Here is a 16,149-nt window from a genome sequence, read left to right as displayed (position 1 = left end):
GTTACCAAAGTATTTTGCTACGTCAATAAACGAAGACTAGAAAGAATAAAAAAGAAAGATTTAATAAATAGCCTGATCTTACCTGTGATGAAGTGGGCGCTGCAAACCCACGCATTTTTGATGGTGCTTTCATCCCAGTCTACACGTTTGATGGCTTGTAGCCATAGACGTCGTTTTTTTTTTTTTGGAATGGGTGAGATCCTGCTGGAATTCTGTACATTTTAACCCCGTCACTGCTACGATTCTGACACCCGACAACACAACAACTAGGCATTTCTTCCAAATATTTCTTCTCGTCTCTACCGTCGCCGAGTCTTTTTTGGGTCCAGGCCGCACGCGCAGTTTCCTCTTGCTTATGAATGACGTTTACTGCGAAGGGGTCTATAAGGTTAATAAAACGGAAAACGTGATTTGAATAACATGTTAATTAAGAAATAAAGCAAGTTTAAAAATTACTTCAGTTCCCCTTTAAGGACGACAAGGCAGCTGATATCACCCTGTCATGTGGATTGAATTAGAAGAGAAGACTGGTTCCTTTAAAAAGGGGGTAGTGCTTGAAATCATTGTCTTCTGTTAACCATGGTTTCCTCCAAGGAAACGTGTGCAGCCATCATTGCTTTGCTTTGCATCAAAAGGGCTTCACAGGCAAGGATATTACTGCTAGTAAGATTGCGCCTAAATCAACCATTTATCAGATCATCAAGAACTTCGAGGAGAGAGGTTCGGTTGCTGTGAAGAAGGCTTCAGGGTGCCCAAGAAATTCCAGCAAGTGCCAGGACCGTCTCCTAAAGAGGACTCTGCTACGGGATCGGGTCACCACCAGAGCAGAGCTCGCTCAGGAATGGCAGTAGGCAGGTGCGAGTGCATCTGCACACACAGTGAGGTGAAGACTTGGAGGCTGGCCTGGTGTCAAGAAGGGGAGCAAAGAAGCAACAACTCTAACAAGAAAAACATCAAGGACAGACTGACATTCTGCAGGAAGTACAGGGATTGGACTGCGGAGGACTTGGGGTAAAGTTATTTTCTCTGATCAAGCCTCCCTTCAGACTGTTTGGGACATCTGCAAAAATCATTGTCCGGAGAAGAAAAGGTGAGCGCTACCATCACTACGTTCACACTGCAGGCTGAAGTGACTCAAATCCGATTTTTTTTTTTCGCCCATATGTGACCTGTATCCGATCTTTTATTGACAATATGAACGACACGGATCCGATTTTTTTCAAATCCGACCCAGGCCGTTTGGATATGTGGTCCTAATTCCGATTCCTATCCGATCTTTTCATATGCGACTTCAGTCTGAACCGCCAGGTCACATTCATCCGACTTGCACGTCGTCAACAAGCCACAAACGTCACTATTCTGCGCTGAAGTAGGCGGCGGGTCTCTCAAAAAAAAGTTACAACAACATGGCTTTGATGTTCCTTTGAACGGAGGTTGCAGTCACTACCCCGCAGAACGCCTGAGCCAAAACCCTTGCCCTCTTCCTTCTCAACAACCTCCTTAACATCAGGCTATTGTGCATGTTCTGGCTCCGTCGCAACAACAACTGCATCATCGCCAGGTACTCCATGCTGGCTACTGTCATACACAGGAAACTTTAGGTTATTTCCGTAAACACTGGCCATGCTCACTGCGTGTCGCGTCGTCGTATCCTGCAGTGCGCATGCGGAACACTTTTGGGTCGCTTTTCGTTCATACTGAGGATCACATACAAGTCGCATATATTTGTTAATGTGAACGACCTCACAAAAAAATCAGAATTGAGCATTAAGCCTTGCAGTGTGAACGTAGTGCATGAGTCCTGTGTCATGCCAACAGTAAAGCATCCTGAGACTATTCATGTGTGGGGTCACTTCTCATCCAAGGGAGTGGGCTCACTTACAATTTTGCCAAAGAACACTGCCATGAATAAAGAATGGTATCAAAACATCCTCCAAGAGCAACTTCTCCCAACGATCCAGGAGCAATTTGGTGATGAACAATGCTATTTCCAGCATGATGGAGCACCATGTCACAAGGCAAAAGTGATAACTAAGTGGCTCGTGGAACAAAACATTGAAATTTTGGGTCCATAGCCATCGAGAACCTGTGGACAAACAAAAACCCAAAAATTGTGATTAAACTCCAAGCACTGATTTATGCGAGAATAGGTTACTATCAGTCAGGCTTTGGCCCAGAAGCTGATATCAATCATGCCAGGGTGAATTGCAGGGGTCTTGAAAAAGAAGGGTCAACACTGTAAACTTGATGTGTCGGTCAATAAAAGCCTTTGAAATTTATGAAATGCTTATAATTATACTTCAGTATACTATAGAAACATCTGACGAAAAGATCTAAAAACACTGAAGTAGCAAAATTTGTCAGTCTCAAAAACTTTTTTTTTTTGTTCTCCATTTAATTTCCCAAATTGTCCCCAACACTTCCCTACCATCCACCAGCCAGCTTTTCCTACCATATTTCAGCTCTGTGGCTAGTGCTGTCTACCCTCTTCTGCATACATGATTGAACGATTAGCTAGTGTGTCTCTTGCTATGACTCCCAACCAAAAAGCAGGGACAGTTTTGCTTCCTCAGCCATGGATGCAAACGGCGCGCCTTTTGGCAGATGCCGCCTTTTTCACGGCTGTCTGGGGGACTTGTGTGAATTGTGCAGATCCCATGAGGTTTTTTTTGGGGGGGGGCGTTGGAGTGTCTGATTTATAATTTCATCAAAGTAAATTCTGTATTAAAATTACTAAAGCAAATGCCGTTACAGTCCATGAAACATGGGAAGTATAAGTATGAGAAGAAAACAGTAAATCAGAAAGCTGCGCACGTAAAGCCAATTACGTAACTTGCGTTGGACTGATGGAAATCCTTGCGCGTGAAGTGCAGCCAGCAGCAGATAATGGCGTGCAGCCAATTGGCTTTACGTGCGCAGCTTTCTGATTTACTGTTTTCTTCTCATACTTGTACTTCCTATGTTTCATGGACTGTAACGGCATTTAGTAATTTTAATACAGAATTTACTTTGATGAAATTATAATCAGACACTCCAACGCGCCCCCCCCCCCCCCCCCCCCCCCCTTAAAAAAAAAAAAAACTCCTCGGATCTGCACGATTCACGCAAGTCCCCCAGACAGCCGTGAAAAAGGCGGCATCCGCTAAAAGGCGCGCCGTTTGCATCCATGGCTTCCTCAGCTCCTGACCATAGATGACTGGTTTAAGGCTGATTTATACTTCTGTGTAGAATCTGTGGTGTAACCACGTAGATCCGACGTCATAGCCTGACCCACACCTTCCCAGAAATGTATCTACATGTTGTGGTGACACAGACCACAACAATTGGGATTGGCTTGGTGGTGGGACAAGGATGTTTTGCCTCTGGGGGGGGAAGCTTGCTATGAGGAGCAGGGACTTGGGTAAGATGAAGGTGCCAGAGGTTGGTTGGTTGGGGGATTTATTTATTTATTTATTTATTTATTTTTTAGTAATATTTCTTTTTAAGGCACTTTCCAACCAAACAGTTCTAGGGCTGTATTGAGAGGAACCACCCACTGGGGACTCCTGAGAACTACATATCCTCATAGGTTGGGTTGCCCCCCTTGCATTCACATCGCTGGTCGGAGCGCTGAAATGATGCCATGCTAGCAAGCTGGATTACGTTAGCAGGAAGTACTAGACGATTTTTATTAGGCTTGACTGTGCGCCGCTGCACTGATGATCCTCCCATGTGTTTGTATGGGAGAATAGCATGTTTTTATTTGGCCTCTAAAAACATTTAAAAGTGTTTAATCTACATAACTCATGTTGATCCAAGAATAAATAACATTTACGGAATATATTAATTTTGTGCAACGTTGTGATGAGCTTTTACTTTAAGCGTTTTTTTTTTTTTTTAATAAACGTTGTGTGATGCAATACACCAAATTCACAGGTGCCACCATTTTGGGTTTTTTAGTGAGATTCGTTACTGGTCTGTGTGTTTTGTGGCTGCTTCCAGCTCGCTCACGGTTTATTCAATCAGCTTGAAACTCATGATTCCCACCTAATGGTCAAGTCTCTCATGTTGACTTGATTTTTTTTCCAATAAAATCGGTTGAACTCTGCTGTCTCCTGCCCGCGAAAGATTGGATCACTGAGGAAAATTTTGTATCTTTCCTAAAAATCAGTGATTTTTTTTTTTCCTCGTTCTTTTTTTTCATGGAGAAAAAATGGTGTGTAAATATCCGTAATACTGTTTTGAAGAGAATTCACAAAAGTTTGACCCTCTTATACACAGTGCATTCGAGCACCACAGTCTAAAGTGTGAACATGCCTGCTAAATTCTGGCTTTTATGTTTAAACACGGGGCGGCACGGTGGTGTAGTGGTTAGCGCTGTCGCCTCACAGCAAGAAGGTCCGGGTTCGAGCCCCGTGGCCGGCGAGGGCCTTTCTGTGCGGAGTTTGCATGTTCTCCCCGTGTCCGCGTGGGTTTCCTCCGGGTGCTCCGGTTTCCCCCACAGTCCAAAGACATGCAGGTTAGGTTAACTGGTGACTCTAAATTGACCGTAGGTGTGAATGTGAGTGTGAATGGTTGTCTGTGTCTATGTGTCAGCCCTGTGATGACCTGGCGACTTGTCCAGGGTGTACCCCGCCTTTCGCCCGTAGTCAGCTGGGATAGGCTCCAGCTTGCCTGCGACCCTGTAGAAGGATAAAGCGGCTAGAGATAATGAGATGAGGTTCGCCTTGAAAGCTGTGAATATTAGAGTAATCGTTTATATTCTTTCATATAAACACTAGTCGGCCCTACTTAGAAATCCAGAGGCCTACAGAGCGCAGAGAAGGTGTCAGAAATACTCTTTTATTACTTTATTTTGATAGAGAATGGTAGATGTGAATGACATTCAATGCTTATTTATGCATATTTTATAATTAACATTGATTTGTCCTTCTTTGTGATGTATAAGTAAGTTAAGATCAGCTTTATATTGCACAAATAAAGCCATTTGGTGAAACTTTGAAGAAGGGAGTGTACCGATTTTACGCTTTTACCTAGTTATCATAATTAATACTAATTAAATATTAATTTGTGTAACTTTTTTACTAATTGTTCAAACTTTGTATTCAGTATACAATCATCTGTGTGCCTGACAATTTTCCATGTAAATATCTTTGGGGGGGATAGAAAAGTTAAAACCATTTGATCTCATTTGTTAATGAGGCCCATTTTGGACTATATGATCCTAATACATAATATTCGGGCAGTTTTCTAAAAAAAAATAAAAAAATAAGCCCCCCCCCAAATCTTTGATTTGTAATATCTCAAGAACGGATAAATATTTTAATTCTGTAAAAAGTATGTTTAGCATTCAATTCTGAATTCAATAAGAGCAGTTTGGATTGAATCTGAATTTTCTCCTGATCTCAGCCTTTAGTTTGGACTCTGGACTAACTCCCATTCATCCTCCTTGTGATGAGATGGTTTAAAATTTCTTTATTTATTTTTGCGAAACTCTGGAAACAATTTGGACACATTTTCAAGTATTTTGATGAAATCCCTTGAATTTCCAATGGGTTTAATTTCTAGTCAAACCATTTCTAGTCAAAGTGTATACATTATTACATCATAAAATATGCAAATGAAACACTGGTTTACTGGTCTGGGCAGTTTTTCAGTTTTCATATTAATGGAGCACTTGCATGTGACGTCACAGCCGATCCAGATTGTGACAGACGCCATCTTGTAGGTCAAACGTCATATTTCCGCCTTCTACTTCTACCTTTTCTTCTGGAAAACCCTACTATATACAATTCTACTACAACGGCTGCGGCTACAAGCTCTCCCTACCTGTGCATGTTTATGTTTTCTGTGTATTTTTGCGTGTTGTTCATCTGTACCGGACTTCAATATCCACTACAACCGTGTGGACTTACTGGACATGGGTTTCCAGCAGAAAATGACGGTTTGTAGCGATTTCCATCGCATGCACAACATTACGGACGAGAAAAAAAAACATTCCGGACGAGATAGCGAGACCAGCGGGGTCTCCGTGGATTGTTATCGGAAGCAAAGCGAAGGAGGCGGCGCCGGGAGCGGAAGCAAAAGCGAGGCTGTAGAGCCGGCCTGTTGACTAAGCTCAGAAAACAGCCACTCAAACCTCCACTGCTAAGCCTTTACCTCTCCAACGCCAGATCCATGGTAAACAAAACGGACAATTTGGAATTACAGCTGGAATTACCTTATTCTATTCTATAATCGGCTGGTCAGTGCAGTACTAGTAATACTTAAGTGACTTACCCATCCAGTGAGGATTATTTTCTTGTTTACAAGATGCCACATCTGAGTCGCTGACAAATCCTGAATTTCTGTAAAGATAACTGTGCAGAGATTTATAAGCACGCAGTGCTTCACCACTGAACAGCGAGGGAAAGTTAATGAGGTAATTATACACGTCCGGGTATTCCGCTGGCAGTTCAAAATCCACTGACACGGTCGTGAAAACTCCGTCCGGAAAGCCATAAGGGTCACTAATCTGTAGATCGTTTATTTTAGACATATATATCTAGTTATCTGTTCATTAGAAAAATGAGCCGTGTAGTCCGTCGGTTGAAATTGATCCATTCTGTACACGAGTGCAGCAGTATTCAGCGGTGTTGTTGCCCGACAAGATGGCGTCTGTGTACTTTCCGGTCACGTGACTGCAAGATCTCTATAGAATCTGGATTTGTTTAAGCAGTAGAAGGTTGGTGTTCTTTTTTTTCTTTGGTGCTATATACTGTTTGTCAAAGTACTGCATCAAGCAGTTTATTATTTAATGTCAAAGTTTTCCTCCATCAGTAGTGCTTGCGGAAGCCGAGAGTCTGGGCTCTCGAAAAAGATGGAGTAGTGCAAGTTGTTTATGGCTGGTGCAGTGTGCTGCACATGGTTTTTGTACTTCTGCTAGGATCTCAAAGCCACCTGCTGGCTCGGCAGAATAACATTCCTGTGCGTATTGCGGTTTAATGAGGCTTGAAGTCTCTGTTCTTTGGGTTGTAACACAGATACACGGCGATTAGCAAGCATCATTTCCACTGCTCTCCATCTTAACTTTTGTTGTGTTTGTCACGAACAGTTTGTTGTGTTCAACCTTGCCCTGTTCTCCAGAACGTGCACTTCACAGCGTAGTGTGTGCATGCGCGCGGTCCTCTCGGGATCTGTTCTAGAGAGTAAGAGTAGAGCACATTCTCATTGTCCTGAAGTGAAACGAGTTTAACTTTAGGCACTCGTTTTGGTGTTGATTTTGGTTTTTAATTTATTTTCGGTTTGTTTTATTTGGGAGGGGGGGTGGATTGTGGTTCTCTAATTTCTCTGCTCTGTTTGCAGCCTGGTCTTGTAAATCAGATGATGTCTGCAGCAGAAGAGAGACCCTGGCTCTGGGTGGTCTACGTCCTGACCGTGGCTCTTCCCGTCATCCTTATCTTCGTCTTCTGCTGCACTGGCAAGGTTTGTGTGCGCATGCGTGGGCACCTCCCCCAATGCCTTTTTGTTTCTCTGCGTGTCTGTCCGTTTGTGTCCGTCTCCTACGTGTGTTTTGTCCGAGTGCCTGCGTGTATGCAATGCGTACGTTGCTGTGTAGCTGTCAGTGTGTAACGATCGCTTTACTGCAGATTATCAGTGTCCTCTGAACATCCCACTATGCCGTACTTTACAGAAGAAGCCAGCGACCTCTGCTGCTGAGTACAAGAAGACTGACGAGCCTCAGCCTGATGTGAAGGAGGAAGGAGAAGAGGAAGAGGAGGAGAAGAAGGAAGAAGAGGAGGAAGAGGAGGCCAGAGATGAAGAGCCAGGTATTTGGCTCGTTTTTCAATTCAGAAATGTATCTGAACTTGGACATTCTGGGTCATCCATCGAGCCAGACTGCTACATATGACATTTGACTGCCAGTTTATTAGGTACATTGCTGAATAGCCATGATGGTAAATATGGTGGAAACAAATCTATGACGGACTGTAGCTGAGCTGTTGGAATAAGTGTCTATAAACAGTGAGCATACACAGGTTTGTTATTGTTTGTGAAATGAATGAGCGTGCCTCCCTTTCCCCCTTTAGAAAAGAAAGCTGATGCAGACGAAAGCCCTGCAGAAGCAGCTGCACCAGAGGAAGCGGAGAAGCAGGAAGACCAATCAGATGAGGTAGGAGATCTGTTGGAGAAGCAAGTTTGACACTTCTTTTCTTCCTTTCCAAATTTGACTTTTTTTCTTTTTTCCCCTGCAAGTTTGACTTCTCTTCGTACAAGTTTGACTCCCCTTTTCTTTTCTTTCCTTACCAGTTTGACTTTTCTTTTTGTCTGGCAAGTTTGACACTTTTTCTTTTTTCCCCTGCAAGTTTGACTTTTCTTCCTACAAATTTGACTCCCCTTTTCTTAATTTACAAATTTGATTCCCTTTTCTTTTATTTCCCCCCTTACAAGTTTGACACCCTCCCACAAGTTTCACTTTTTCCCCAGTTCTTTTTTTCCCCTGCAAGTTTGACTTTTCTTTTCTTCCCCCTTACAAGTTTGACACCCCCCCCCCCCCCCCCCCCCCCCCGCAAGTTTGACTTTCTTCCTGCAAGTTTGACTTGATTTTTCGTTTTGTCCAAGTTTGCCCCCCCCCCCACACACACACACACGCACACACATTTGACTTTTCCTGTACAAGTTTGACTCCCCTTTTCTTTTCTTCCCCTTACAAGTTTGACTTATTTTTTCCCCCCTGCAAGTTTGACTTTTCTTCCTACAAGTTTGACTCCCCTTTTCTTTCCTTACCAGTTTGACTTTTCTTTTTGTTCGGCAAGTTTGACACTTTTTTTTTTCCCCTGCAAGTTTAACTTTTCTTCCTACAAGTTTGACTCCCCTTTTCTTAATTTACAAATTTGATTCCCTTTTCTTTTATTTCCCCCCTTACAAGTTTGACACCCTCCCACAAGTTTCACTTTTTCCCCAGTTCTTTTTTTCCCCTGCAAGTTTGACTTTTCTTTTCTTCCCCCTTACAAGTTTGACCCCCCCCGCAAGTTTGACTTTCTTCCTACAAGTTTGACTTGAGTTTTCGTTTTGTCCAAGTTTGCCCCCCCCCCCCCCCCCCCCCCACACACACACACTTGACTTTTCCTGTACAAGTTTGACTCCCCTTTTCTTTTCTTCCCCTTACAAGTTTGACTTTTCTTCCTACAAGTTTGACTTGACTTTTCGTTTTGTCCAAGTTTGGACACCACTCACCCACCCACCCACCCAAGTTTGACTTTTCCTACAAGTTTGACACCCCTTTTCTTTTCTTCCCCTTACAAGTTTGTTTCCCCCCCCCCCCCCCCACACACACGTTAGACTTTTTTTCCCACGTCCCTCCCCCGGAAGTTTGACTTTTCTTTTTAGGGATAAGTATGTCCTGCGTTCGGTTTAGTTTTAGAATAAGTCACAGGAAGCACATTTGGAGTTATCATAAGCGTGGTCAGAGTCATAATGAAGAGGTCGATACCTAATCGTTCTGAGACCCACGTATCAAACGTGGCACGGTTTTTTGGAGGGAGGAATCTTCAAACTTGTGCGGGTCCAGAAAAAAAAAATTGAAGTGTTCTTGTTAAATACCAGTAGGCGGGTTTATAACGGAGTACAACTGACTGAGTTCAGTGTGTGTAATATGATCTAACTAAGGTGATGAGCTTTGTCTAGTCGGCTCAAACAAGCAGCATGTCACCTGATCAACCTACAGTGGTGCTTGAAAGTTTGTGAGCCCTTTAGAATTTTCTATATTTCTGCATAAATCTGACCTAAAACATCAGATTTTCACACAAGTCCTAAAAGTAGATAAAGAGAACCTAGTTAAACAAATGAGACAAAAATATTATACTCGGTCATTTATTTATTGAGGAAAATGATCCAATATTACGTATGTGAACCTCTAGGATTAGCAGTTAATTTGAAGGTGAAATTAGAGTCAGGTGTTTTCAATCAATGGGATGACAATCAGGTGTGAGTGGGCACCCTGTTTTATTTAAAGAACAGGGATCTATCAAAGTCTGATCTTCACAACAGTTGTTTGTGGAAGTGTATCATGGCATGAACAAAGGAGATTTCTGAGGGCCTCAGAAAAAGCGTTGTTGATGCTCATCAGGCTGGAAAAGGTTACAAAACCATCTCTAAAGAGTTTGGACTCCACCAATCCACAGTCAGACAGATTGTGTACAAATGGAGGAAATTCAAAGCTATTGTTACCCTCCCCAGGAGTGGGCGACCAACAAAGATCACTCCAAGAGCAAGGCATGTAATAGTCGGCGAGATCACAAAGGACCCCAGGGTAACTTCTAAGCAACTGGAAGCCTCTCTCACATTGGCTAATGTTCATGAGTCCACCATCAGGAGAACACTGAACAACAATGGTGTGCATGGCAGGGTTGCAAGGAGAAAGCCACTGCTCTCCAAAAAGAACATTGCTGCTCGTCTGCAGTTTGCTAAAGATCACGTGGACAAGCCAGAAGGCTATTGGAAAAATCTTTCATGGACAGATGAGACCAGAATAGAACTTTTTGGTTTAAATGAGAAGTGTTATGTTTGGAGAAAGGAAAATACTGCATTCCAGCATAAGAACCTTATCCCATCTGTGAAACATGGTGGTGGTAGTATCATGGTTTGGGCCTGTTTTGCTGCATCTGGGCCAGGACGGCTTGCCATCACTGATGGAACAATGAATTCTGAATTATACCAGCGAATTCTAAAGGAAAATGTCAGGACATCTGTCCATGAACTGAATCTCAAGAGAAGGTGGGTCATGCAGCAAGACAACGACCCTAAGCACACAAGTCATTCTACCAAAGAATGGTTGAAGAATAAAGTTAATATTTTGGAATGGCCAAGTCAAAGTCCTGACCTTAATCCAATTGAAATGTTGTGGAAGGACCTGAAGTGAGCAGTTCATGTGAGGAAACCCACCAACGTCCCAGAGTTGAAGCTGTTCTGTATGGAGGAATGGACTAAAATTCCTCCAAGCCGGTGTGCAGGGCTGATCAACAGTTACCGGAAATGTTTAGTTGCAGTTATTGCTGCACAAGGGGGTCACACCAGATACTGAAAGCAAAGGTTCACATACTTTTGCCACTCACAGATATGTAATATTGGATCATTTTCCTCAATAAATAAATGACCAAGTATAATATTTTTGTCTCATTTGTTGAACTGGGTTCTCTTTATCTACTTTTAGGACTTGTGTGAAAATCTGATGATGTTTTAGGTCATATTTATGCAGAAATATAGAAAATTCTAAAGGGCTCACAAACTTTCAAGCACCACTGTATAATGGATATTTTGACAACTACAACTATAGACCAATAATAACGGTAATTTACATATGATTTACAACCTTAAACTATTAAGTAGTCATTAAATCATTTTTCTCAGCTCTTGCGTTTTATTACTTTATTTTAATAAGCTTTAAATATGTTCTCTTCTATTAAGAGGATTTCCATACCTCCGCCCACTTCTGCTCTTGCCGTTTCCAAGAACTCTGCTCAAGCAAACTGTTGACCGAGCATATGTTTTTGTGAACCCAGTCGTAGCTGGTTTGAATGGTATAGACTACATCAATTTAAGAAATAGAATTAATTAATCTCATAGTTGATTATTTTTCCATATCCTCATGTCCCAAAGTGTCGTCTTAAGCTTGTACCACAGCAATTTGTGATTTGATTTGATTTAGGATTATTATTATTTTTATTTTTTTGGTGTGTTTATAAATGCCCTACTTTTTTATCCATTATAGTTATATTTAATGGTCTGGAAGGATGTTCTACTTCGTTTGCTAGCTAGTTAGTTAGTTGCTGTTAAAGGGGCCGGCTCACCCTTCCCAGAATCCTCTGCACCAAATAGCAAGTCACCATTTTTGATGCTAGCAATATTCCAAAAACAATTTGCTGATGTCGGCAATAGATCTTAAATTATAACGTGAAATTGAAGATATTTTGCCAAAGTATATATTGGGCATGTCACAATTCGATTTGATTAATGATCTATTTTTTAAAAATATATTAAATGAAGCGGTTTTTGGAAATAATTTTCAGCATTTTTCCTATTCTTTGTCAAATTAAATGTTTTTTCTTAATTTTTTTCCTTCTTAATAACCAACAATAATTTACCCACATTTGTAAAGGTTCGAGTAAAATATAATGGCCTATTTACTAAAGTATTCCTTTTATTTAAAAAAAATGGAGTTAACAAATCAGCCTTTTCTTAATAAACGTTTGTACGACTTGCATTTTTCTTTTCTTCTTTAGCTTTCAGCAGTCTATAAAAAGAGAGCTCTGAATCCTTGTTGAATCTATTTGTTTACTCATTTCCCACAACAGTTCTTTTCCATTTTAGATCTGTTTTTGCAGCATTAGAGCTGTGTTCCTTCCACTTAGGGTGAAGTCGTGTGTATTTCTGTTTTGTTATTGCTCCTTCTGCTGTTTAAACTGCTTGGAAAAACTAAGATTATGCAGCTTGATGATGCTTGCGACTCCATTTTTTATTTTTGTTAATTTGAATGATAATATACTTGTATCTCGATTTATCGTCATGATGTATTGTTCCATGCCTAGTATCTATATTTTAAATTCTTTCGACTGATCCATTCAGTTTTCATAGGATTTATTCCGTTCTAACAGACCACAACTGTCCTCATCTGTCTCGCAGGTGGCCACGAAGGAAAGAAAATATCAGGCATGTTTTGTTCAAAAGTTCCACATATGTAGATGATGAAAAAGTTCAAGATGGGTTTTGAAGGGATCACGTACAGTGAATTTGCCTAGGTTTTTCTGCACAGAGAGCTAACAGTGTAGCGGTTACGTGCTTTAAAAACACTGTAGCCCATTTAAACAATGAAGTGGATTCTGGGAAGGGTGAGCCGGTCAGTTTAATCACCTATATTATAGCACCTATAAGAAGTCAGAAAACTTGGTTTTAACCTCTGAATGTTGCAAAACTCTGACACCTAAGGTCTCTTTCTGTAATCTGAGATAAACATAGTCTCTGAGAACTTGCTTCGGAGCTTCTGCTGTAACTTGCTTTATATAACGAGTGCATTAACGTAAACCTTGTAGCCAGCTGCTGTAGTAGTAGATAAAAAATCAAGAATTCAGAGGCACTGTGGTATAAAAGCAAATAAAGTTGTTCTTGGGCTGATGTCCCCCCCCCCCATTTTTTTTTTTTCCTGTGTAGAAACAAGAGGACGATGTTCTGAGGAGGTCCCCGAGAAGCAAAGCGAGAGTTAGAAAGGACTGATGGACACTTGCTGCATCTGCTCAACCGCAGCCCCTCTTCTGAGTCTCCCTTGTCCCTGACTTCCTCCCTCCCCTCCATGCCTTGCTTGGTCTCTCCTTTTACCCTTGTTCTATCCTCCTCTGGTCTTCTGCTCAGTCTTCACACAAGTGATTACAGAGAGAAAGAAACGAAATGGTCCAACGCAAGAAATATCGCCACTTCGGACTGGTGTGAGGAGGACGATGAAGATGATGATGATGATGATTACAACCATAAATAGAGTAGAAACTTTTCTTTTGTTTTACTAAAAATAAAAGGAAGAAACATAATTCCTTAAACGTGCTGATGCTAATGTAAATCCCGCTTTCTGTCCTTTTCCCAGCTGTGTCTGTCCCTCTCTCTTTGTCTCTCTCACACACACACGCGTGCACGCACTCACTCGCTGGCTTCCAGCTGGCATCTTGCTACTCCTAGCTTAATTCGGAGCAAGCGTCAAAACGTGGCAACACTACAGAACCATGCTTCAGACTTGGATTTTAAGCAGACAGGCTCATGAATGTGATTTAAGGAGAAATCAGAGGTTGTTCTGATGGCCTTCTGGAAATGTCCATGGCAAGGAAGGAAGGTTGATGGGATGCGACTATAATCAGTTCTGTCGTCAGAGCCATCTACTTGGGTTTTAAGAAAGAAGCCCGTATGCCACCTTTACACTCGATCCTCAAAGGTTTTTTTTGTTTGTTTCATTTCTTGCCATTTCATAATGTGGAGAACCCCTTTGTACTTGCACTGTGGGGTGTCCACAGACATTTGTTAGGCTTTAGTTTCTAGTGCGCTGCCTTATTTGTCAAATGCAGTTAGTTTGTTTTTTGTGAATGTACTTTAAAAAAATAAAATAAAAATTCCATTCTACTTGCTTGTTGCTAATATAGAATTTTGCTTTATATTAAATTGTGAGTTTTCATTTTTTTTTTTTTTCCTGTTTGAACTTGTAAAGTGGTGTTGTGGTTTTTTTTTTTTTTTTTTTTAAAGCAGGGGAACAAACGCAACACAACATGGCTGACTGCCCATGTAGGAAGGGTTATAGTTGGAGAGGCTGAAAACTGAGAGTATTTCCATGCTGTAAACTCGAATATGAAAAAACTCCAGCAGGAAGGCTCATGTCCTTGCCTTTGGTGAAGAAGTCTCTGTGCTGCTGCTTTCTTTTTTACATTGGTGCCCTTAGTCAGCCATCGAACCAGCTCTGACGAGTGACTCACCTCGCCTCACTTCCTATGACGACATCCTGTCCTAGCAGCAACAAAGCAAATGCTGCTTTACCCCTTTTTTTCCCTCTAAAAATAGCGTTTTCATTCTGTACAGTAGAGCATTCTGAGGCAGTTTTGTTCCAAAAAATAAGTTTCACTCCGAAGACAGACATGAAAATGGCACTGACGTGGCACCGATCTGCAGCGCACTATTCCGTCGCTGCCGAAAGACTCTGAAATTTAGATTTTATTGAAGTTGCTAACCTCCACAGTCCACTCGCCATCCAAAGAAGTGGAGGATGTTGCTGATATTAGTTACATCTTGAGCTTTCAAAGAGCTGGCACTTTCTCAAGTAATGGAGTCCACCATGCAGATTCACAACTACTACTATCCTGCTGCCATTCTTAACACCTCCCCCCTTCTCTCTCTCTCATTTTAGTTTCTGAATATTTTATTTTTATTTTTTATAAACCAATTCACATACATTTATGTTGGCCTAACATGGATAAATGTGCATATGTGAAGAATGATGGAAATGGTAGTGTGGTGAGATTAAGAACGTCATGTGATTTGAGACTGTATATTTCAGGGACTGGTGTGGAGGTGTGGCTGGGGGGGGTTTCAAAATCCATCATGTTGCAGTACTTAGAAAACTAAACTAAATGAATTCTATTAAAGATGAATGACTTTTCAATCGAGGTGTTGTGTGCTGATTTATGTGATGGTGGGCTGTTTGTTTGAAAAATACTTTCAAATATAATGTAATGTTTCACTTTTTCCTTTCATTATGATGGTTTCCTTTTAGTTTTTATTCTAATACTGTATGATGATCTGTCGACGTAAACTACCTTCTCATTAAGCTGTCCATGACTGTAGACTTATATATAAGCTGTTTTCTCATTTTCATTTTACCTTTCCTTTTCACCTGTTTTTCTTGCTCGAACAGCAGAATTGTATGAGGTAATGTGCCCCAGATAGTCATCTCAGTGGTTTGATGAATAAAAATAAATAATCTAACCAGAAGAATGTGATATGAGAAGATATCACTTGTGCGTTCTTTTGTTCCATGTAGTTGGAATGACTGCATGCTATTGCAATTTTTAATGGCCCTTTAAAAAAAAAAAAAGTAATGCGACGAGAGAATGAGCTTTTCCTTGGGCAATGTTCTGCATTCATATCATGTGATAGCAATCACACGATGCAAACATCTTTGATGGATTGAATCATCTTAAATTATCTCCAAGAGTAGGAAGTGTACCACATGAGACGGGACTATTTTTGGAACTGCAAGCAATTAGTACGTTTCAGTTACATAACTGTGTTATTTGGGGCGAATAAGGCCTTGGACAGGAACTTGGTTGTTGCAAGTTGTTAAGCTTGAGAAGTAAGACTGATTCGAATCCTGTTCTTGTTTTCTTGAACATCTGAGACGTGAAAATGAAACTGTTCAGGTGACGTGTAAAGATGGAAGACGGTGAGGAGAGGAGTGTTAACATAGGCCGAACAGGCCAGTTAGTGTGACTTTAATTATAAAAATACGGAACATGATTTTGCTCAACAAACTACATCGACAAGGTCTTTTTCATACATTCTTGTACAAATCAGTGCTGATGCACAGTAGGATCACATCACAAGAAGAAGAAACCTTTATTTGTCATGTGCGCACAGTGAAAGTCATCCTCTGTATTTAACCCGTCT

General features: G+C 41.2%; 1 protein-coding gene across 1 annotated transcript in view; it reads left to right on the top strand.

Moving 5' to 3' along the window:
• Positions 1–15,145, top strand: part of canx (calnexin) — a 106,709-nt gene extending 91,564 nt beyond the window's left edge. The window contains exons 12-15 of the mRNA XM_060927423.1: positions 7,324–7,443; positions 7,652–7,787; positions 8,049–8,131; positions 13,165–15,145. Coding sequence (XP_060783406.1) covers positions 7,324–7,443; positions 7,652–7,787; positions 8,049–8,131; positions 13,165–13,227 — 402 coding nt within the window. The 3' untranslated portion in view covers positions 13,228–15,145. The remainder of the gene's footprint in view (positions 1–7,323; positions 7,444–7,651; positions 7,788–8,048; positions 8,132–13,164) is intronic.
• Positions 15,146–16,149: the final 1,004 nt, after the last annotated feature.

This window comes from Neoarius graeffei, chromosome 8 (assembly GCF_027579695.1).
Source record: "Neoarius graeffei isolate fNeoGra1 chromosome 8, fNeoGra1.pri, whole genome shotgun sequence".
Lineage (NCBI taxonomy): Eukaryota > Metazoa > Chordata > Actinopteri > Siluriformes > Ariidae > Neoarius > Neoarius graeffei.
The sequence above is the reverse complement of the archived record's forward strand: the minus strand, read 5'-3'. Positions and strand labels throughout refer to the sequence as shown.